The following is a 23,862-nucleotide window of genomic DNA, read 5'->3' on the forward strand; positions in this document are numbered from 1 at the left end:
ATTTGGGACACGTAAATGCAAAGAAATGGTCTAATATTCTTCCCCGTGCAACTGCAAAAATGATGATAATAAAAGCAAAAACTCTAGAAACTGCCTTCCACAGCCTTACCTTGTATGGAGTATTTCCCTCTCTTTATTGTAACCTCATTTCCTTTTCTTTGTAGTAGTCTTCAACATTTTCCTGTCAAATGCGCAAAGCCTTTGACTTTGTGGTGACTCACAATGTCCCCTGTTGGTCATACTCTACTCTAACCTGAATGTGAGTGATGCTGACAGTCTTCTCTGCTTTCTTTGCAGCCATTGGATAAAAGTAAAGTGTCTGTACAGCAGATGCAAGTTTTCCAAACTCGAACCAATCAAAATGTGGGACACTGCCTCAGTTTGTGGGATGGGGGATGGACAAGGGATAAATATGCAGGACAAATCCATGTAAACAGGGACACCTGCACACTCTAGAGACAGACAGCGGCTGGCAGCTTGGCTTTTACCCCACAACTGATTATCAGACCCCTAGAGGACCAATGAATATGCCTCCATGTCTCGTGGATGTTTAGAGAGGATGATGGGAAATCTCTAATAATAGCTTTAATGTTATGGTGCATGGTCACATTCTTGGTGTATATGGGTGTTTTCAGTTCAGTTCAGATTTATTTATATAGCACTAAATCACAACAACAGTTGCCTCAAGCTCTTTTCTACAGTAAGGAAAAGAGCCTATGGTATTCTGGAGAAAACCCCAACACTCAAAGGTCCACTGCTGCATAACTAAAGGATGATTCAGGGTTGCCTGATCCAGCCCTTACTATAAATTTTATAGAAAAGAAACGTTTTAAGTCTAATTCGAAAAGTAAAGAGGACGCCTGTCTCCCAAATTTAAATAGGGAGCTTTGTGTTGCATAAGAGTACCCCGTGAATAGACCGGTAACCCGAGTGAGAGAAGCTTGATCAGAGATTGTTACAGTTCAGCGGTACATGTGAGCACCCAGAGAAAGGGGCAGCATATATATGCTGACAACATGCAAGAACCTGCTCTATTAGGGTGCAGACCATCACTCTGATAAGCCCTCCAAGCTCTCAGAACAAGTTAAAGTTGGCTATAAAAGTCATCTTGTAGTTGCTACAGACTGACTAAGCTCAGCAAGCAACTGAAATGACCCACCCTGCAGTAGAGAGTAGGAATTGTGTCAGAGATGAAAGTGCGGTAGTTCAGAGACTCCATGTGATCCGACATGGACTGCAACATACTTCAACTTAGCGTGGTCCCATATAGTCTCCAGAATTTTGCTGGCTATTTCCAGAACTCAGGTATCTTCATCCCGATATTCCAGGCAACAGAGTCTCATATAATCACGGCCGTGAAGCAGGATGGCGCAAGAATCAAGGTGAGGATCAGCTGTGGTGTCATGGAAGGACCTGGCTGTGGATGGACTGTGAGATGGTGCACAAGACCATGGAGAAACCAAGACCGTGGCATCTCTTGTGGAGCCGGGGTGACAGCCAGTGGGGTGGCAGGATTCATTCAGGAGCCTGACCTAGTTAAATACCCTCCAGTGTTCTTCAACGGAGACAGAGGCTTCTCATGAGTGCAGCAAAGTCCCAGTCAACTGGATGCCAAATTTGTTGACTAGCTGGCTGTCCTGGGAGCGCGGGATGGAATCAGAACACTTTCTCCAGTACTTGCTCTTTCAGATTGTGGTCGCAGGCTCCACTTGCTGGGCAGTAGAGCTCACTCGGTCTACTTTGGTTTTGGCATCCAATGAGCTCCAGTTACCACAGAGTCACCTTCTTTAATCTGGTAGATGGTGGCGAGCCTTTGGTCCAGTTCGGTGACACAACAAAAATAAAACTGAATTAGGTTCTGGATGCAGAACCTAATTGCCTGATTTAAAAACACAATGATTGAAAAAGAAATGCTAAATTAATTATCTAGATTTAGAAAATAGAGCCCTACAGGACCCACTGTTAGACTAAAAGTACACCAACAGAACAACACACAAGCGCAGTAGTGAGACACACAATCTCTTTTTAAATGAACTTTGTGTAGGTTTGTAATATAACCTACACAAAGTTAAATTCATGTAACACCTTTCTCCATTCGTTTTTCATTAGAACTACTGGTAAACATGTCTCAGGTTTCCTGCGAAATTGAACCGTCATGCCTAATATCCCCTTTGTCAATGCACATTGTTAAAGTTATAAAGAAAACAGTCAGATCATACTTGAGACGAGCTCACTTTGAAAGGAGAACAGCCTGCAGCTGATGAATGTTGATTTCTTTCAGCCTTGTGATTAATTTATCAGCTCACTGCGAGCAGAGAGACACCACAGTGTTTCAGTGATTTGGAATTCAGAGCACTGTTCAAACACTGGCCTCGTTTCAAAACACCTTTTTTTTTTTTCCTACGTAGGAATTGTTAATCCCGGGAATAAACACATGTACTCTCAGGGGAAATATTCAAATAGTATCCAGCTTATTATGATATTAAAAATAAAACGATAAACTGATGTTTGACCATTTGAGTCCTTCCGATTAAATATCTTCTTTTTAATCTTTTTCTTTTCATTTTGGTGTTAATGACCGTTTTGTTACAGAGAGATATTTTGACGTTTCCTGCAGTGATGAATAAACTCATTGTCTCACTGCTTTCCATTAAAAAAAAAATCGAGAGAACATTTCCTCCGTGTGAAGCTCTCCGCTGTGTGCACGCGCGTGTGCATGTGTGTTGTAAAAGCTAGTTTCCTAGGTAACCAGGAGGTTGATTCTGCTCGTGTCTTCAGCTGCAGGGAAGCAAACAGTTTCATCAACAGAGGGGTCAGATATAATGCAACATCCACAATATCTACGGTGTGTTTCTTTTACTTCGTCTCTGCACACACGCACGCACGCACACACACACACACACACACACACACACACACACACGCACGCACTCTATCCTTTACAAACACACTTCTCTCTCACACACACACACATACCAAAAATTAGACAAACAAGACAGGCGAGTCAGCTTCTGCAAGAGTGACGGGCTATGGCTGATGGTGCTGACATCCTGTGTGATTAATGAGCTGTTCACGGAGGTCGGCCCAGTTTACGAGAGAGCAGTATGACAAATCAGGCTCTCCTTCCAGTTTGGAGTGTGTGTGTGTGTATTATTATACTAATAGTACTAATATAGTACTAATATAAATGCCTTCCCTCCTCCCTTCTAACCATTTCAAATGTTATGCACCAGCAAAGCCCACAGCGCTGATGTAAATTAATTTAGCAGCCCATTCATACTCTACAACTGTGCAGTAGGCTGCATGCGCCATGCCTTTACTGCTCCTGCCTTTCGTGTCCTGTTATGACAAACACGATGATCGAGTGTGTTTTTAACAAGTGATTACATGTATTTTTCATAGGATTAGCTTCTTCGCCGGCATCATCAGTAGCTGAAGCAGCAGCAGCAGCACAGCACGCCAACGCGCAAAACCCCGGAGCAGGGAACCGATACGGCGGGAGCGCGCACCACAGGCGCGCATGCACAGCTGTCAGGACCAAGGACAGCAGCATCAGCAGCAGCAGCCGCTCAGCCCGGAGCAACCAGCGCGCCTCGCATCGGTGCTGAGTTCGGAGAGAGCGCACGGGAACAGAGGCTGGAGAGAGCGATACTCGCCCCGGAGAGGAAGCCGTAGAAGCGTGGGCTATGGTTTAAGTCTTTGTGGCTGCCACTAGAAGGTTTTGCAGCTCCTCAAAGGAGAGCAAAAGAAGGTGGACAGCGCGGGTTAGATGTCCCCGGTTGACAGCCTGTCTCTAACATGATCATGCACATTCCTCCGCATTGCACATAACCAAACCGCCTTTTTTTTTTTGACAAAGTCTTCCTCTTCCTTTTTTGGCCTCCCTCCCTCGCTATCACCGCCCACCTGGATTGTGCCTGCAGTCGCGCATTCAACTGGCTGAGCTGTCCAGAAGCTGGTCGAGCCGACCCGCCACCGGGGAGAAAAGCGACCGGGCTGCGCTGTGCTGTTTGGTGGTCCACACGATGCGTCTGTTTCTGCTGGCGGTGCTCTTCTCGTGCTCCTGCGCGCGGGCCGGCTGCGAGCCGAAGATCGTGAACATCGGGGCCGTCCTGAGCCAGAAGAGATACGAGCAGGTCTTCAAAGATGCCGTGACCCAGGCGAACCAAGTCTACGGCAGGGACAAATTCAAGCTGACCGCCATCTCCGTAACGCATAAATCCAACGCGATCCAGATGGCTCTCTCCGTCTGCGAGGACCTCATCTCCAGTCAGGTACAGTTTACTGCCAATGGGCTCTAGTTGCCTTATTCATCTGTGAATTTAGTATATTTGCCACGAGCTAAATGCGAAGTCCACCTGCTTAAAGATAGTTGCATCTTAGTTGTGTCTTTGAGGGACTGCTTCTTACCAGAGAAAGTTTTTGCTTTCAGTAAAATTTCTTACATTTCAGAAGCATCTTTTTTTTCCACCTTAGCACCGTTGAAGGGATTGGTTGTCATAACTAGCTCATTGGTCTCAAAATCTGAATTAAACCCAGACAGACTATTTTATTACATCTTCAGCTGCAGAATATCTATCAAGCAGGAACATGTTAATGCAGGGGCGGGAAGTTAGACTACATATTATGCTGGCCTTCTGTTGTTCCCTTTGGCACCACTCCACACTTTAACTCACATCTTAGTTCACTTTGTATAATACACTGATCCCTCTACAGCTCCATCTGTTTTCCAGAAATCCAAAAATAGGCTGTGGTTTGGGGCATAACTCGGATGAGAGGGCAATTGTACTTTATAGGACACCCAGCTGCAGAACAACTCAACTGCAAAGGAACCAGTCAGGAGTGAAAATGTGCAATATGTAATTTGTGATTAATGGCTTGGCTCTGACCGTGCATGTTGCATGATGTGTGAACATTTTGGCAAAAGGAGGCTGGAATGGTTTGAGGTAACAGTTTAGTATGTTTGCCTTCAGCTGTGGATAACGACCTCAGTTCCTCTGATAGTGATCCGAAGCATGGGTGGCATGAGAAACTGTCTTTGTAAGGTACACTAGGAGGAGGCGCATGTTAAAAATGACCTGAAATGTGAACTATCTCGGAGATTCACACCATTTGTGCTGCAGATGTAGCCAGCAAAACATATTTCATAAGTAATACATGATTAGAGAGCGTGCGCCTTTGAGAGTTGAAGCACGCTGACAAATGCACCGACCATCCTCTCGTGGTGATGCTCAACACAGCTTTTAAAAAGCGCCAACATTATGTCACAGCATGTTGAGGCGTGAAGTCCCTCTTGCTCTCACTCTTCTTTCTCCCACACACATAATTAAGCTTTATGGAAAAAAAAGAAGAAAAAAAACCACCCACAGTTTCAGTGTTGCTTTCATGTCCCTGGTCCTCTGCTTAATATAATGAGTCTAAGGGATACAGGCTTGTAGGAATAAAACCATCATATTCTGTCTCTGTCATACAAAGTAAGAGTGTACAATCCACCCACATGAGCTTCTAAAGACAACACCAACAATGTTCCCCGTGTCCATGGATTTAAGGGACATTACACTGATTTACAATGATTTATTGGAGACTTTGTTCCCCCTAACTACCTGCCTAACCTTAACCTGACCTTAAAAGACCTCATTATGTTAAAAATTTAAGGTTCAGGTTCACACTTGTGTTCTGTCACCATACACATCCTCACAATGTGATTGTGTAAGAAGACTTAAGCCCCCACAATATGAGCAGTCGCCACACACACACACACACACACACACACACACACATACACACACACACCTCTCTTGTGAATGAGACTAAATCACACTTGAATTAGACAGAAAGTCTATGGAAGGTTTAATCTGATGAGATCAGCTCGTAGGTGCTAGCAGTCACAGAGGAGGGAAGACTGTGGCAGATGGAAGAGTAGATGCCTGGGAGCAGTCCTTGGAAGATAGACCTCATTTTTGACCCAACCATACGGACTCCTCATATCCAATAATCCATGCCCGCACAGCCGTGCCAACTTTATTCCCCTTCATCCACATCTCCGGGGCATTTCTCAAATCGATTCTCACATAAATTCATCCTTTTACTTGAGCAGTTGGTCAGCTTGGGCTCACTTTATGCAGGAATATGACAGCACAAATTAATATTAGTCTGCCAGCCCACACAGTGAGCATCATCTCAAGGAGAAGTTTCTTTTTTTGTTTTTTGCTTTTCTATTTTTTTTGTTATAGATGTGGTTGCCCCTGGCTACAATTTATGTCTAGATTCAAGGATCACTGAATGAATAATGAGTGTATTGTATGTGAAGCACACAGAAGTTTCATTTGAGGTAAAAAAAAAAAAAAAAAATGAATTAATTAAAAAAAACCCTGATGTTTCCGCCAAGGCTTAATTACTGGCTCTGTGTAGTGGACAGCTTCCCCAGGGCTATATATGCTCACTGGCCTCCAATGTCCTAGATTCTGTGAAGCAATCAGTTTGTGATCAGTGATTAATTCCAAATAGAAACTGAAATGAAAAAACTTTAACACAATTCCCGCATTTTAATCTAGTCTTAAAGGAAAACTGCACCTCAAATTGCACAGAGTTGGAGACATACACTTTTTCATATTTAAAAAAAACACACACAAAAATAAAACCACAAACTGAAAACACTTGTGTGGAGCTGCTTAAAGTGACAAAAACTAAATTTGAAAACTGGCCTCTTTCCAGAAACCATGACCCAGTTACTCAAAAAAGTTTTCATGTTGGAGCTTTTTTCTTTCCACTGAACTACACCATCAACTGCATTACAATGGAAAAGAAGGACTGCATCTCTTCATGCTGAAAGGCTCGCACTTTTGATGTCATCAGTGGCTTCCACCTAAACTGTTAGCCAACCTCATGCTTCCTTTAGCTGGTGAGTGCCATTATGCTCAAGAGAAGGCAGACCCAGACCCAGAGACTGGGCAACTCACATCTAAACAAGACTTGGGAGAATATATGTGTGTTTGATTTTTGGAGGACACTGCATTTTAAGGGCCTCTAGAAATAGACTGTATATCAAAGATGGATGAAGCCACTTGGACATCAACTATTGATTTTTTCAAGCATCAGGATTGGCATTTTGTGCCAGAAGAGCATAACCTTAAGCCTTAATCTAATTAAAACAGGTGACATTAAAAGACTTGAAATTTTAGACACCTCGAGCGTCTTCACTTTTCGGACCTAAAAGCTACTTCCATCTTTTATATACAGCTTCTAAAGAAAGAAAGAAAGAAACTGCTGCATACCCCAAAATCTATCAGAGTAGGATGAGTGGTCTTAACATTTTGTCTTAATGGCAGCGCCAAAATGACAAAGGGTTCTTCTTCTGTATCTCTGCAGGTCTATGCTATCCTGGTGAGTCACCCTCCCCAGTCCAATGACCACCTAACCCCGACGCCTGTCTCTTACACGGCAGGCTTCTACCGGATCCCCGTGGTGGGGCTCACCACCCGCATGTCCATCTACTCAGACAAGGTGAGTGATGGATGTGAGAGATGTAAAAGGAGACAGAGAGAAAGAGGGAAACAGGAAGAGAGTGAACACAGAGTGGAGGAATAAGAAGCTCCCCTGGGGCGTCTTCAGAGGCTTTCTAGATTAAACATCCCATCAGTGTCCATTAGGGGAGCTGTGATTAAATGGGTTTCCAGCTGAAATTTGAAAGAGCGTCATTAATAATGCCTCCGACCTGACTTGTGTTTTTATGAAGCGCAAGCAACCAAAATGAAACTGAAACAATCACATAAATTCCAAAGACATGAATTGAGTTTTTAAAGTGACACAGTCCATAATCTCTCAAATTAAGGGAAATGAGAGGCATTCAATTCAGAGATTTAGATAGGCCTGGGGGAGATGTGAGGAAGGAAGATCAAGGGAAGGGATTCTATATTGTTGTACATGATATTTATCCATTGTGTTTGCTTTTGTTCACTGCCACAAAACATCTTAAATATGTGGTGCATTATTTGTCTAGAACAGATTGAGCAGCTAAAATGAACAGCGTACAAAACCATATCCCAGATCACCAAAAGTATGTGGACACATGACTGCTTCCAAAAGTATGAACCTTCATTTATAGCTATCCAGATTTAGAGACTTGCAGCATCTTCAAATAATCCTGTTTTTGCATTCAAGGCTTTATTTTGATGGCTACGGCTCTTCTCTTTTATTTGTGCCCCTACTTAAAAAAAAACAAAACAAAAATAAATATGTATTTATTTTTTTAAGACTCCTGGTGCAGACTCTGTACTCTCAGCCAGAACATAGTAGTAACTTCAGACTCCACTCAGTCTCAGAGATCCCCTTTTTCCCAGTGTGTGTTTGTTTTTTAAGAAATAAAATGCCAGAGAGATGCAAGTGGCTAATTACTTCCTTTATTGATATTCTTCAAAAGCGTAGATTTTGGGGATGCAGCTCACGTCCACTGCATACTGGATTACTTTTGGGTACATTGTGTATACTTACAGTCTTATGTTGCAGTCAATGAGACCATTGGAAATTTAGCTGTTCTGTAGTTCTACCTGATACATATTTTTTTATCTTGTGCACACGGGATAATTATCGTGTTGTCAGAACACGATTTAATATTATTTCCACATGATAACAAACAGATTTTTAAAAACTAATCATGCATCTTTGCTGATCACCTTTTTTTCTGCTCGATGCTCCTCAGAGTATCCACCTGTCCTTTCTGCGGACAGTCCCTCCCTACTCTCACCAGGCGCACGTGTGGTTTGACCTAATGCGCGAGTTCAACTGGAACCACATCATCCTGATAGTGAGCGACGACCACGAGGGCCGGGCTGCTCAAAAGAGGCTCGAGACCCTCTTGGAGGAAAGAGAAACAAAGGTGAGATGCTCTGGCTCCCGGCCTCCCGGCCTCCTCCCCGTCCCCTCGAGTGTATGAGCATGAGCGCGCGAGTGTTTAAGGCTTTTAAACCTCAAAGGTCTTCTATGTATGTGACTGTTTTCCTTTCTGTTGTGTGGCCACATCTCTTTCTCACCATTGTGTAAACATTGGCTAACATTCCTAGAGACATTACCAGCGTCTAATGTGGTCTAATCTTACAAAAGTTTGTATGTTTATTTGCTCATCTTCACTTTGCTTTTCTCCATAGTCCAAATTATCCAGTGTCTTTCCACATTGGGAGCCAAATAGTGGAATTTAACATGGGGCTTTGCAAACCATCACAGATTTAACTGTTTGACTGGAGTCAGGTGTTTCTTTGCAGGCTTTGTTACTGCACACAGAGGGCTTTCCTTTATTGCAACCTGCTACTTCAAGTTTGGAAGATAGGAGGCTTTATTTTTTTCTTTTTCGGATAGCGCTGATGCATCCATTTTAAGTATTGCTCTGGGCTGTGTATATGGGTCAGTGAAATGCTGATCTTTGAGCCAAAACAGACTTGAGACTGTGATGATGTGTGCCCTTTGGGGGCAAAGAGAGTTAGATGGCTAGAAAGAGGAAGAAAAAAACAAAACAACTGCATCTATTTCATCCATTTAATAAGATGAAATCACGTTGCGATGCGTTTTCTCTTTCTACTCGGCGGTGCTTGTCCCTCTCTGGGGCTCTTTTGCTGTAATTGTGTGGCAGAGTGAAATGAGTCCTGATTCGGAGACTTAATTAAATCAGAAGCTGAAGAGACACTGGGTATGACACACACCCGAGGCAATTTTACAGAAGGCAGCTACAGTTAAAGCAAAGCTGCTTAAATGAAGCGACCGGGATCGGCTTCAGACACCAATCGGAAAACACTCTCGATTGTGAAACTGCAGCTGCGCACTTTGAACCATAACCAGTGACAGTCAGATGGTGGAGATGTGACTCACATCCTGCACTGGAAAAGATAAATTTGTATATTAAAAGCTTGCGCAAGTGCGAAGTCTTCGTTTGGATCTCAGAATGAACCCATCTGTGCATTCAGCTCATTCAGTCCCATAAAGCTGAGCGAAGTGGCAGCGACTCTCTCTGCTGATGAGAGCCTCTAATTATGAATATATTTAGTCCTCACTGCAGTGCCAGTTTGAGAGTTTCTGGGCCCTGAGAAGGATTTGTTTGAGAATCTTTCCAAATGCATGCAGAGATAATTACAGTGAAACCAGTGCAGAGCAGCATAAGACAAGTCCTGTATTACCCCCCCCCCCCCCCCCACACACACACACAAAACCGCCAACAGTAAAGTGATTCTACTAATGAGTGTTTTCTCCATATCCAAAGGCTGATGTATGTCATTCAGCTGTGCCGTAGCGCTCAGCTGCTGTCGATAAACCTTAAAAAATTAACGAATCCTACTGTCACACTGGCATCATCCTTCATTACCACGAGCAAATCCTCTATAGTTTGTTTTGAGTCAGTCCCACATACACTCATCTATACACTACTGGGTAATGCCTGTTAATCCGTAGCTGAAAATAGCCGTCAACAAATGGTTGATCTGGACTAACATTTTCTCAACACTACAGATTCCAGCTCTTCCAGCAAATTACTGCAGCTTTTCTTTCTTAAACGAAGCATTAAATAGGAAGAAATATGCAAGAGGCTTAGAGCCACACGCATGTAGAGAAGTTGGAAAGCTTTGAAAGGCACGCTGATGTAGTTCTGGGGATTTGGCTATGCTGAGAAAATATTAAACAAAAGTAGTCTTAGTATCTTAAAATGCAACATGATTTTCATAAAATGTCAAAAAAGAAAAATCAAAACTTGGTCCCCAGCTGAGAGGACATTTGGGGTTTTAGGTTTTTGGGCAGTGTGACAAAATCAGGGAGTGTAACCTTTATACTCTTAAATGATGAGAAAAGAAATGTCAGCGAGCAGCTGCTCAGCTCACTTTCCCCTCAGCTCTGACATCCCGTGTGTCACCGAATTAACAAAATAATGATGATAAAAAAATCTTTTTCATAACTAAAACAGCTTTTTCTTTATAGATTTGTCTGGATGTCATATCTCCAAATGCTTTAGGCGATGCTGAAGGATTTCATTTTGTCTCAGGTAGACCACGCTCTAATTAAAACTGAGAAATGTTGCTCTTGCTAATCACCTTGTTGTGCTGCATAAACTCAGTGACAGGCAGGTTAGAGTATTTTTAGCTCTGTGGTAAGTCTTTAGCGAGGTCACACAGTCACAGGGGGGCTGTCACCACCAGTGAAAAGGCGCTGGACACCGTGGACTTAGTCAGAGAGCAAATGTGGCCAACACAAAGTGAAATATTAATGCCTGGCTGCAGATACAAAAATAGAGCGCTCAGAAAAACTCAGGGGATAAAGACAAAGTCCTTTTTTTCTGGAAGGCTTCAGAGAGGGTTTCTACTTGAATTAGATGCAAAAAAATTCTCACTTTATGATAAATTTCTAACTTGATTTTTGCCTTTATACTTGATAGGATACAGAGAGAAATGCCACCGCCAGGAGCTGAAGATCCAACACCATTATCGCAAGGTTTCTGGGACACTTTTGTAACATTACTTTGAAATAAATTTAGTGATCTGTCACCACTGATAATAATTCCAGATATTCCAAATATTATGTAGAAGATGCTTCCGCAAAAATACAATTTATATACACTCACTGGCCACTTTATTACATAGAACCTAACAAAGTGGCCAGTGAATAGCACAATTCACCTTGATGCTGATTGTTGCAGGCAGCTCCTTTAAGTTTTTTATTAGGTACAACTTACTAGTAATGGTTTGGACCCCCTTTCGTCCTTCATAACTGCCTAAATTCTTCATGACATAGATTCAACAAGGTGTTGGAAACATGCCCAAATCATTATACCACCACTGTCAGTCTGACCCTTTGACACAAGGCAGGATGGATCCATGCTTCCATGTTCTTTATGCCAAATTCAGACCCTACCAGCTGAATGTAGCAGCAGAAATCGAGACTCCAGACCAGGCAACACATTTGATTCGCATTCTTGATGCTCGTCTGTATAGCTTGGTTGTAATAAGTGATTGTTTGAGTTGCTGTTTCCTTCTTATTACCCTGAAGCAGTCTGGCCATTCCTCTCTGACCTCAGGCATTAAAAAGGCATAAACCCCCAGAAAACTGCTGCTCACTGGATATTTGCTCTTTGTTAGAAATGGTTGGGTGGTAAAGTCTCAGTAGGTCAGCAGTTTCTGAAACACTCATTTCTTCCTCGTTCTGATGCTGAGTTTGAACATCAGCGGGTCATCTTGACCATGTTTAGATGCCTAAATGGAGTTACTTGATGACTGGTTGGTTAAATATTTGCTGTTGAACAGGTCCATGCAATGAAGTGGCTGGAGAAACATCTATGTATTTGTTTATAAAATACAAACATTCTTTTCCTTTGTTTTTTGTTCTTATTCTCCCATTAGCATCCAACATACCGTTCTCATATCTATATCATATATGATAATTTTTTTTATGGGCTTTTTATTCTTTTGGAACACAAGAGAATCCACACAGAGGTGTTTAACGTTTGTTTGTTTGTTTGTTTATGTGAATAAAAGATTTACTAGGCAGCATCTGTTGTCAGTTTGCTGAATAGTGTATTGATGCACAGTCAGCCTGAACTTTGCAAACGGGGGAGTGCGGACCAGAGTGCACTGAGGTGTGAGCTTTGAATCCAGGCAGCTGTGAAAGAAACCCTGTGATGCAGAAACATGCAGTTTGCTATTTTACTGCAAAATGGCTTCTAAACTCAGCCTGGACTCCTAAGTGTCTCCTCTCGCAGGATACAGAACAGGACCAGAGTCTGAAATGGTGACACCTCAAGTGTTAGATAGCCTGAATGTAATTAAACGTGCATAGGAATCCCCTATCGGATTGCTTTGTGTCTCGCTTTCACAGCACATGATTTTTGTTAGTACTGTGCTACATGCTTTAGGTGTCAATCAAGCTGAAAATGCCACAACAACAAAATGCTACAGAGGGAATGTGAATGTTTTTTGTGAAGATTTATTACTTAATTTGTAGAGCAAGAGCTTTCTGGAGCTGCCCTACAGCACTACCACTCACACTTTATTAACTCTGATCCAGCTCTGTGGGAAACCTTTGTTTCCTTCGTGCAATAAATTTTGAAAACAAGAGCTTGCTACAAAGTCAGACACTTTTATAGAGTTTGTTATATTTTTCTTTTTCTAACATTCCCAGTTTAGACAGTCACCCTCAAAGACTGCTGAGAATTAGACGGTATAGTGCCGAGTTGGGACAGAAGTTTTCAGGATTTGCTGGATTTTTGCGGGGTAAAAAATGTCCGCGTGTTAGCAGTTGATGTTGAATTACTGCTGTTACTGCTTGCAAACTGCAGCCAAGCTTTTAACGATTGTGTCTGAGGATGCTAAGTATAGAACGAGCTTCTGAAGATGATGTTGAATGAGCAGATGGTTTTGTGGAGTAGCAGTTTCTTTTGCAAGTGCGCCATACTGCGAAAAATTTAATGAGCTCTTTGTGTTTTTGTTAAGAGGCCAAAAAAGTGATTACATAGAGCTGATTTTAAGGCGTGCTGGAAATCTGATCACTCTCCTTGACACTTATGTTTGCCTATGCGGCTGGATTATCACTAATAATTAATGCATCAAATGCACAGTACTTGTGAATGCTGTATATACTTCATATCTGTTTTTAATAAGAGGACATAATCTCAGCATGATTTCAAGTGGTCATCTCTGATGTTTTTGCAAGCCCCACTGTTAAAGATCCCAATTTGAAGCAGAAAAGTGGAGATTTGTTGGAATGCTTTACTGCCCTCCATTTTCAACTGTTTATAATATTTTTCTGTGTCTGCATATTTTCTCTGTGCACATTACTCATCAGAATAAAAAAAGGAACTATGAAAACCTCGACCAACTGTCCTATGACAACAAGCGAGGACCTAAGGTATATTTGCATGGTCAATGCACGCCGCCCACCAACTTTCCAAACGTAGCAACTAGAAACCAGACCAAACCAGTCACCAGCCGACCCAGAAATGTCCCTCTCTTGGTAGCACGTGTTTTCTTTAATTTTTACTTTGAGACATTTCCCTATGATTTAAATGAAGAATGATTTTGTTGTGAAAAAAAATCTATAATTTTTTAACATAAAAAAAAAATCAGTGGCCAGCGCCCCGCTTTTATCATTTTTCATTTTTTCCTTCAGTAAAGGAATGCATGTACTCAGAACACACACACTCACACACACAAAAAAGTTTGCAACTCCATTCCTTTGTGGAGAACCGGTAGTGTGGGACAAAACCGTTTCCCAGATGCTACTTCCTCCTGTTCTGTAGCACTTCCCTAGTTTTCAGCAGTTTTTTTGTTGGGGGAAAACGTCCCTCTCACCCCCCTTCACCTGTTTTTAGTTACTGGTTGCATTGACCTTCTTCTTTCCCCCTACCTAACACATGCACGTCCTTCTTTGGAGCCTTGATAACCCTCAGTTTGCATGCGAACAAATGCAAAAGTTTTTTTTCCCTTCAAGCTTTTTTTATTTTTTTAGTTCAGCCGGTTCCCCTGGATCGCTTTCCTTTTTATATCTCTGTCTCTCGTTTTCAAACAAAATCGGCCAAGCTCAAACCAAGAAGGTAAAGAGGCAGCATGGTGTCTGAGGTAGGGGAAAGTAGCTGGCTTGACCTTCCTTATGCCCCAATCACAGGCAGAGAAAGTCCTCCAGTTCAGCCAGGAGACTAACTTAACTGCTCTGCTGCTGGAGGCGAAAGAGCTGGAGGCCCGAGTCATCATCCTGTCCGCCAGGTGAGGTTTTTTAGTTATTTATTTTTAAATAAATAACATACATATATTTATAGACCTGCTGGAGAGTGCTTCAAAGGTTTCAGCTGCACTAATATGGAAAGTTGTAGAAGTCCTGCAGCTCTATATTGAGTTTTATATTAACTTGTACTTACATTTCTGCATTTCAGAGGAAAAGAATTCAAATGTATTGTATTTTCATAGAAATGTGTCTATGTGTTGCTGCAGAATATACACTTAGATTTCTTTTGGATGGAAGTAATTATACATGATTGATAGTGATGGCGCATCACTCTTCTGGATTGTGACACAGGGCATAAATGTGTCCAAAGCCTGACATTAGTTTTTGTCATTTCACCCAGTATAAGAATAATATAGCTTGAAATAAATATTGTAAAAGTGGATGCAATAAATAAAATATGAGTGGCTTTTTTTTTTTTTTTTTTTTGCTTTTAAGTTAAAATGTGGGTAAAGTCAGCCTTAGGGTTTTTGTCATCAAGTTACAAATATGTAAAGATCTTGTGTGTTTAGCTACTTTATGATAAACATGTCTCTCTTATATGAAAGTATGTTTTGGGGATTTAAAGAATATAAAGCAGCAGATTCTCTGCAGTACAGAGTTGTGTGTTTTGGGGCTTTTTTTTAGCTTTCATAACTGGCTGCCCGGGATGATATGGGATAGACTTCAAAAAAAATCTGGGATGCCAGTTTAGCTCACGTGGTTGAACAGGTGACCATGGTTTCAAGTGTGACTCTTTTGCTGAGTGTCTTTCACCATTTTCCTCTCTAACTCTTCACTATTCTATTAAATAAATATGTAAATATCCCCCTGAAAATGACAAAAGACTGAAATGATAAGCCTTTAACATCAATAGAAAGCCATTTCTTCAGACTAAATCATAAAATGCTGTGCGGACTAGATAGCTTCATGCTGTTCTCAAGGAAGATGAACTAGCATAAATGTCCATCCATCCATTTTCTTCCACTTATTCAATTCAGGGCTGCGAGGGAGCTGGAGCCCATTCCAGCTGTCATGGAGCATGAAGTGGGGTTCAGCCTTGACAGGTTGCCAGTCTGTCGCAGAGCTACAGCTAAATGTATCGTAACAATCTACTATCGACATGTACACGATTGGAAGAAAGTTATTGGCTAGATTAAGGGGGAAATGGCCTAAAGATATTTATTACAAACCAGAATTGCAAACTTTGTCTAAACCCTTAAAATTTAAAATCAACAATTACATTTTCTTTGGTTTTGAAATAGATCATCATGAATCATGATGATCTATTTTTAATGAAAAGTTTTTGATTAAAAATCCATGAGTGTCAAAACTTTAAATTATTAATCTTTTATATCATCATGGCTGACTTTGTTTCTAAAGCTCAGAAAAGCCGTCAGGTTGGATTTTGTTTAGTATTATTTGTGATTCATGTCACTGCTCCTGTTTTGGTTACTTGAAAGCCTTGAAAGTCCCGCACATCAGACCAGCATCCTCTGCTGGTTAAAACAATCGATTGTCTTTTATTGATTTATTTTTAACAAATTCCAGTGAGGAGGACGCTGCCGCAGTGTACAGGGCTGCCCGCTTCCTCAACATGACGGGCTCTGGCTACGTGTGGCTGGTGGGCGAGCGTGAGATGTCGGGTAAAGCCCTGAGTGAGGCACCAGACGGTACGTTCATCCAGCTTAGATCACTGGGAATGCACCAGTTTACCCCGGCTTTACTAAGAGGCCGAGCATAACACACACAGGATTAGAAAGATTAACCATTTATCGATGGGTTTATTACATGATTATCTGTATTACTGCTTGTTTTGTGTTGAGCATTTAAACGTTTAAGCATCTTTTGTTTAAAGGTTTAAATGTGGTGTGTATCTACACTCAGTTTTTACTTTAAATGTGTGTGTATCCTGGCTCATCCAAGGCTAAATTCACTGTGCTAATCTGCCATATTAACATCCTGGTCTCTAATGAATTATAAAGGGAGAGTTTTGCAACAGATAACTGATAGAATGGTAAGGCACAACAGTCTTTTTGTATGTATTCGTGGATATTTTTGCACATGTCTCACAGGTCACGGTATTTTATCACTTTGTGGTCACAAATGTCGACCGTTTCTCCCCCAGGCACTCAAACACAAGCAATCCCCGCAGAGCGTTTGTTGTCCTGTCCATGTCCAGTCTCTTCCACCTGCACTGCAGCTTCTTTTAGGAGCCTGCAAGACTGATGGACCTGGTTGCAATCAGAAAACTTAGCTGAAGTTGGATTGTTGCTTGGTTTAAAAGTAGGCCTGGTGGTATTTTTGTTTAGCGAGAACACAAATAATATTTGTGCCTGTGCTGAGTCTTCAAACTTTTGCCAGAAGGGCTGAAAAATATAAATCCAACTTCAAGGGACTCTTTGCACATGCTGCGAAAAGGTCATCGGTGACAACATCAGAAAAATGATCCACTTATTTCTGCTGTCTTGACTCATAGATGTCATTTTATGAGACACTCTTATTGAACTTACCCTTCCCAGTGGATCAGAGCTGGATCAAGCGGCTGATGTCTGACCTTTTTTCAGGATGTTTAAACTGGAGGCCCTATAAGTTTTTTTCCACTCTGCGCATTGCAAAAGGCTCCTGAGAGAGTGTGCCTTGCTCAGGAAGGTGATTATCTTTATGTTGTTGGAATGCTCTCAGGTCTAATCGGCCTCCAGCTCATCAACGGGAAGAATGAGTCTGCCCACATCAATGACGCAGTGGCTGTGGTAGCTCAGTCCATACAGGAGCTATTTGAGAAGGAGAATATCACAGAACCTCCAAGGGGATGTGTGGGCAACACTAACATTTGGAAAACAGGACCCCTTTTTAAACGGTAAGCTTGACACAGAAGCTTTGCATGTTTCATGGTTTTAAAATAATCCTTTTTTTAATCTTATACAGTATATAGCCCAAATGTTTCGGCTCCTCTACCACTTCCCTTTAAAGCAAATTACAACTGATTGGCTTTCCCTTTGTAAACAAAAGGTTTGAACAGCAAGTGGGTGGGGCTTTTAGGATATCATACAAACCTATTTAGTTGTTTTTTTTTAAAAACTGTCTGATGTTGATTATTTAGAGTAGTCTGAAGCCTGAGCTTTTCTCCCAGAGGGTTTAATCATAAACACTGTGGCTTCTTCATTAGAAATCTTTAATATGAGCAGCTATTATTACAACAGTTTAGACATATGACAGAAAATTCATATAAAAAATGTCTCAATTAAAAATAATTGGAAAATTAAGATATCTTAGAATTTCCATTATTGTGATGAGGGGCAAAAAACATATTAGACATGCTCAGGTTTAATTACTGAAACCGGCCTGCAATGTAAATAAGTTGTATAACCACTATAATGCTGCATTGCAGTCATTTTTTCCCCATTGTTGACAGTTTTAACAGATTCATCAGATTTACCAGGTTTTCCTGAATGTACCATAAACCTTGTATTTGTTATTTCACAATGAAGCCAGTGAGTTTCAGCTGACCCACTTAGAGCAGCTTCGAGGCAGCATAACAAAATATAAAGCACTGCTTCCAAACAAATGCAGCAGCAAGTATTGTCAGCACTCAGCAACCACAGCTCTGCCTTTCCTTAACAAGAGATGTGGTGAATCAATTTTATTTAATTTTTTGCTTCATGCACTGAATTAAGAGCCCTGCACTGAGCAATTTACAATAAAAACACACTGTTACACTACCGTGAGATGACGCACAATGGCCTTACATGGGCACACTTGCACTGATTCACACAGATAACAGTTTTCATGTGCTTGCCCCAGGGTGCTGATGTCATCTAAATATCCCGAGGGTCTCACAGGGCGTGTGGAGTTCAATGACGATGGAGATAGGAAATACGCCCACTACAGTATACTGAACTATCAGAAGTCCAGACTCATCCAAGTTGGCATATACAATGGAACGCAGGTACACAAAGGCACCTACAGATGTCCATTCCCTGTTTTATACTCACAAACCATGTGTAGATTTTGTCTAGCCCACATGCAGAATCATCTATTTTTTATTTATTGTGGGTGGGAATGCAGAGTCAGTTTTCTATCTATACCACATACCAGGTAATGTACATCTACCCCGCATATCTGTTAGTCTTTGCATAAAAAAGGCAGTTCAACAAATGCTCTTTTCTATTAGAGGGATATTTCAGATTCTTTTAATCATCATATGATGACAATATTGGTAAATGTAGCACACATGTCATTCAAAACTCCTGGATGCAATGAGGGCAAGAAGAGAAAGTGGCAAGATTATGAAATCAGTCTTTCTTTTTTTGCAGTCCTGCTTGCATTGCATGAAATGGGGAATATAACCAATCATGAACCCCAAGTATACAACAGAAACCAATAAAGAGGAAATATTTCTCTCATTTACCACTTTGCAAAGCACACAATAAGCTTCCAAGTACATATTTTAGCACTGGCTGCTAATTTACTCACCATGAAAACAAAGGTTTTAGTCCATTTTATTAAACTTTAGTGAGGGAAATAACCAAACATAGCCCTTGTTTTGGCTCTGAATGGACTAAATGGCCTCATCAATCTTCCACAGATCCAGTTCAGATTCATGGGTGAGCAGGAGTCTATCCCAGCTGTCACAGGGCAACAGGCAGGTTACCAGTCTATTGCAGGGCTAACACAGAGAGACAGGCAACCATTCACATTTTTGGCAAAATTAGACTTGTCAATTAACCTAACATGGATGTCTTTGGACTTAAGGGAGAAGCCAAGTACCCATAGAGAACAATCTCCATTTAGAAAGGCACTAGGCGGCAGATTCAAGCTCAGGACCTTCTTGCTGTGAGTCAGTGGTGCTAACCACCACAGCACCGTCCTGCTCTGGTCCACTAACAATGTATCCATCTGCAAGAGTGCCGGCTTCACTAATATCACCAAAACAGAGCTGTTGTACAGTTTTAATCAAATCCAAGCACAATCAGAGTGTACTGAATGTAACAAATTCAATTTCTGATTCTAATTTTACTGCTTGTTCTTTGAAAATCCCTGCAGTTTGTGGCAAGTAGACTAAGGTGTAGCATGTGACTTACTTCCCATTACCGCTAATCCAACCCGTCTGTAAAATGGAAGCTCTTTTATAAGCCTTGTTTCCATCCCACTCTATTTTAGCTAATGGTGGATATTCAACTCAGCCAGGCAGCCGATAAAGCCTGCAAGGATCAGCTCTTCTAAGCTCTTCAGTTATTTGGCGACAGGTGGAAAAGTAATAATTTCATGAAACTCTGTATCATACAAAAGTCAGAGGTTGATGCAATAAATAAACTGCTGAGCTGTGGTTATGTAAAGCTGACTCATTAGTGATGCTCACCCACAGTGCTGAAGCCTCATCAGCAGCAGGCCTTCTGTCAGCACTCACCTATAATTCTGTATATGTGTGTGTGGCGTCACTGCAGGTGGTAATGAACAATCAGCGGAAGATTATCTGGCCCGGAGGAGAGACTGAGAAACCACAGGGCTTCCAGATGTCCACTCGACTAAAAGTAAGACACCTTCACTTTGCTGCTGCAATGTGGCACTCATGTCTACACGGATAGACTGCGGACCTGAGCCGAAATACTCGTGTTGGACAGTGTGCTAACATCTCTCTCTCGCAGGGAAGCTAATCTGTGTTCTTAAAGCAGAACTGACATATTTGCTGTGACTTTTATCTCTTCACTTCTGTCTTAGGCCTCGAGAGAAGCTCATCTGTATCCTTGTTTGTTATTTTTACTTTCACCTGTCCATCCTTGCACATCTATATGTTTTAGGTGATGTGTAATATATGTTTTTCTCCTAAAGCAGATGCATGTCCAACTCTGTGATAAACAGCTTTCTGTCCCGTCTGTTGTAGATAGTGACAATACACCAGGAGCCATTTGTGTATGTGAAACCCACTCTGCCTGACGGTACTTGCAAGGAGGAAATGACATTAAATGGAGTCTTAATTAAAAAGGTTATCTGCACTGGGCCCAATGAGACCATCCCAGGTAACACATCAGGGACGTTTACATTATCACTGTGCTTCTAGCGCACCCGCCAAACATCCACCGGAGATGCATACATATATATGCAGCAGGTATCTATATATGTATGCATGTAGCCATTCAGACTGAGTGATTGTTGGGATGCTGGCACACACCTGGTCTGTGTGCAGTGAGGCTGTGTGAGGTTGTCTGCAGTGTATCAGTGTGTCATGCATTCTGTGCAGTCTACATGCGCCGCCTTTGGATTCAAAAAAGCAAAAACAAAAACAAACCAACAGCAAATGAACCAGTTTCCGCCAGGGTGTGCATAACTTCCAAATGTTGCTGTTTTTGTTACAGGACGCCCAATCGTACCCCAGTGTTGTTATGGATTTTGTGTTGATCTCCTGATAAAGCTGGCTATGACCATGAACTTCACCTATGAGGTGCATCTGGTGGCTGATGGAAAATTTGGAACTCAGGAGAGGGTGAGTTTCACATTAAGATCCATGTTTGGTGTATTTTGGCACACAAGAAGAATATATTTTCCATCTGCAATAATTTAAATCTGGTGGCATGGCTTTATTTTGGGACTTTCCTGTAGTTCCACGTGAATGTGTTTAAAAATCACTCAGATGTAAAAAGAAGAGCATTAGTTCAAGGGAGCGAAACCATACGAATTTCCAGTTGTCAACTACCGATGAGTAGTTGCCTACCAGTTGCAGAGTGGCCTGCAAACCACCAAGCACTTCCAAGGTCACCGGGTTCAATATAGTTTTGGGTATTTGTCTTTTTGGATGGCGTTTAATGCTTTTGTTAATCGTTTTTTATGAGTCACACTTACTTCACAGACTCAGAGAACTTGACTCACATTGTCTGTCCTGTCTTCTAAATAATTCAGAAGACAAAGGGAGTAGAGTGCCATTTAGATTTAATCATGTTTATTTTTGACTCGAGTCCAGCTGTTTTACTGCGATCCGGCCTTCTGCTGCACATCCTTCATGTGGTTTTGCTTTCCAGATGCTTTTTTTCTTATTGATTGCCATCTTTGCATCAGATCACTTATAAATGAGCTTCAGCTGTCTTGTTGCCAGATTGTATTTTTACTGCACTGCTGCCGTATCTGTTCTGTGATGCATGAAAATGGAACACATACAAACTGTACATACCACCACTTGTGTGCTGAAGAGTTGTTGTTTTTTTGTTTTGGCAAGGTTTGTTCATTTTTTATGAACCCCTCCTGGGAAAGAGTTGGGTTTTGTGCAGATAAAATGGGACACATGCCCTGCTAGGATCAGCTATATATAACCTAACCTTGTATTGCTCAAGCAGCACACCTTCATGAGTGCACAGAAACTAGACTGTGACTTATCTTTGTAACCAGTCCAGTCTTTGGTTTCTCTGTTTACGTTCTCAACAGATTGCACTACTTTCCTGGGAATCTGCTAATCATCAACTACAATATTATAAAAATATGCTAACAATGAGCTATCAGCAAATATTACTGTATAATCTAAAAAAATGTAAGCTATCTTATTTAATAATAGTGCCAATGTTACTATTAAACTGCACTGGTTTATTTAAGATGAAGCTACTTCAGGCCTATATGAGGTGTGACTTATGTGTCTATTAATGCTGATGTGCAATAGAAAATGTAATCATTACATTTTTATAACCCAAGGGCATCTTCTTTTGTTCCTGTTAAATGCTTGTAAATGATGCTCAATTTTACTTCCATCTAGGAATCTTTTTTTTTTTTTTTTCAGTTCAACGAGGAAATAAATTAGTGTGCTAATAACACTTTATAGCCTGAGGACATTTTGAATGGAATCACACCATTTTGAGTCAAATCGTGCATCATTTGGAAGCACAGAGCCTCAAAATATATAATGAATAAACCATTTTAGGATCACAACAATTATAAATGTATACTACAGTGCACTATAGCACTTGGTAAAACAGTAGTTTCTTGCCTTTTTCAGGCATTTCTCTGGCATATGTTTGTTCATTGTTTTTAAAGGTAATAGTCCAGCATACAATATATTCCTAAGCTTTTAATAACTGTAGTGAAAAGCATTGCTATGAATTGTAAAATTATGCTCTAATATTAAGAAGTCTAAAAATGGCCAACAACTTTTATACCAACACAAAAGTCATATTTTGTCCTTTATGCACTGTCCATATTGTGACAAAAGAAATTGGTGCTTAGATTTTCGGGGTCCTTGTGAAAATGTTCATCCTTGTAATGGGTCTATAGCCCCAAAATCTCAAGACCACAATCTGCTGTATATAGGTGACCTGAATTAGAAAGGACATAAAAAAAGATTTAATCACCTGCTGATTTCATGTACCATTGCATGTTTATTTTAGAGCATTATTTCTTATTTGTCACATTTTAAACAAGGATGATCTTCTTCCCAAAGCGGGAGTGTGAGGCTGTAACATGTCGCAGAAACCATAAGAACTGCAAGAAACCAAAAAGAGAAGAAACTGGATACACTGAACTCAAAACCTGCCTTCTAAAACCTGAAACTCTGTTCTTTAGGCAAAGCAAGAACACGCTGTTCTATATTTTTGACGTTTACTTGGTTTAACCCAAATCCTTAAAGCCTGAAATGAATCTGCGGTCTAGACAACAGCAGGGCTAAAGCTGATTCAGATTTTTAACTTAACTCCTTCCATTTTGGGACTCCAGGTCAACAACAGTAACAAGAAGGAGTGGAACGGCATGATGGGAGAGCTCCTGGGAGGCCTGGCTGACATGATTGTAGCCCCGCTGACTATAAACAATGAGCGAGCCCAGTACATCGAGTTCTCCAAACCCTTTAAATATCAAGGCCTCACTATCCTCGTTAAAAAGGTAAACAGGATATTTGGTACTCAGACCTATGACTAGGGGAGATGCATGTATTGCTTACTGCTGACTCTGTTCATTTATGTAAAAATATAATGAAGCAGAGAAAGAGATTGTATGACTTCAGGAAAGATACAATTTTAATACAATTGCTCAGCTGTGGCAGAAGGTAGTAGAGGTGGTTTCAAGATACCATCTATATTATTTGTATACCAGGTTAATGACAACACAACTAAAAACTACGTAGCTGCAAGTGGCGGATGGGGATCAAATTACCCCTGACAGTTTGGA

The 23,862-nt window shown here is 41.2% G+C and overlaps 1 protein-coding gene across 15 annotated transcripts in view; it reads left to right on the plus strand.

Annotated features, from left to right (window-relative positions):
* Positions 1-3,350: 3,350 nt before the first annotated feature.
* grin1a (glutamate receptor, ionotropic, N-methyl D-aspartate 1a) overlaps positions 3,351-23,862 on the plus strand; it is a 37,200-nt gene continuing 16,688 nt past the window's right edge. For 3 of the 15 annotated variants that reach the window (XM_025908818.1, XM_025908814.1, XM_025908817.1), the window contains exons 1-12: positions 3,354-4,274; positions 7,369-7,503; positions 8,699-8,875; positions 13,810-13,872; positions 14,629-14,726; positions 16,273-16,394; positions 17,407-17,581; positions 18,526-18,670; positions 20,169-20,255; positions 20,606-20,753; positions 21,078-21,205; positions 23,413-23,577. In XM_025908818.1, coding sequence (XP_025764603.1) covers positions 4,026-4,274; positions 7,369-7,503; positions 8,699-8,875; positions 13,810-13,872; positions 14,629-14,726; positions 16,273-16,394; positions 17,407-17,581; positions 18,526-18,670; positions 20,169-20,255; positions 20,606-20,753; positions 21,078-21,205; positions 23,413-23,577 — 1,692 coding nt within the window. In that variant the 5' untranslated portion in view covers positions 3,354-4,025. Of the gene's footprint in view, positions 4,275-7,368; positions 7,504-8,698; positions 8,876-13,809; positions 13,873-14,628; positions 14,727-16,272; positions 16,395-17,406; positions 17,582-18,525; positions 18,671-20,168; positions 20,256-20,605; positions 20,754-21,077; positions 21,206-23,412; positions 23,578-23,862 lie in introns of all 15 variants that reach the window. The other 12 variants (XM_013268516.2, XM_013268517.3, XM_025908824.1 and 9 more) reach the window with 10 other exon arrangements.

This window comes from Oreochromis niloticus, linkage group LG7 (assembly GCF_001858045.2).
Source record: "Oreochromis niloticus isolate F11D_XX linkage group LG7, O_niloticus_UMD_NMBU, whole genome shotgun sequence".
Lineage (NCBI taxonomy): Eukaryota > Metazoa > Chordata > Actinopteri > Cichliformes > Cichlidae > Oreochromis > Oreochromis niloticus.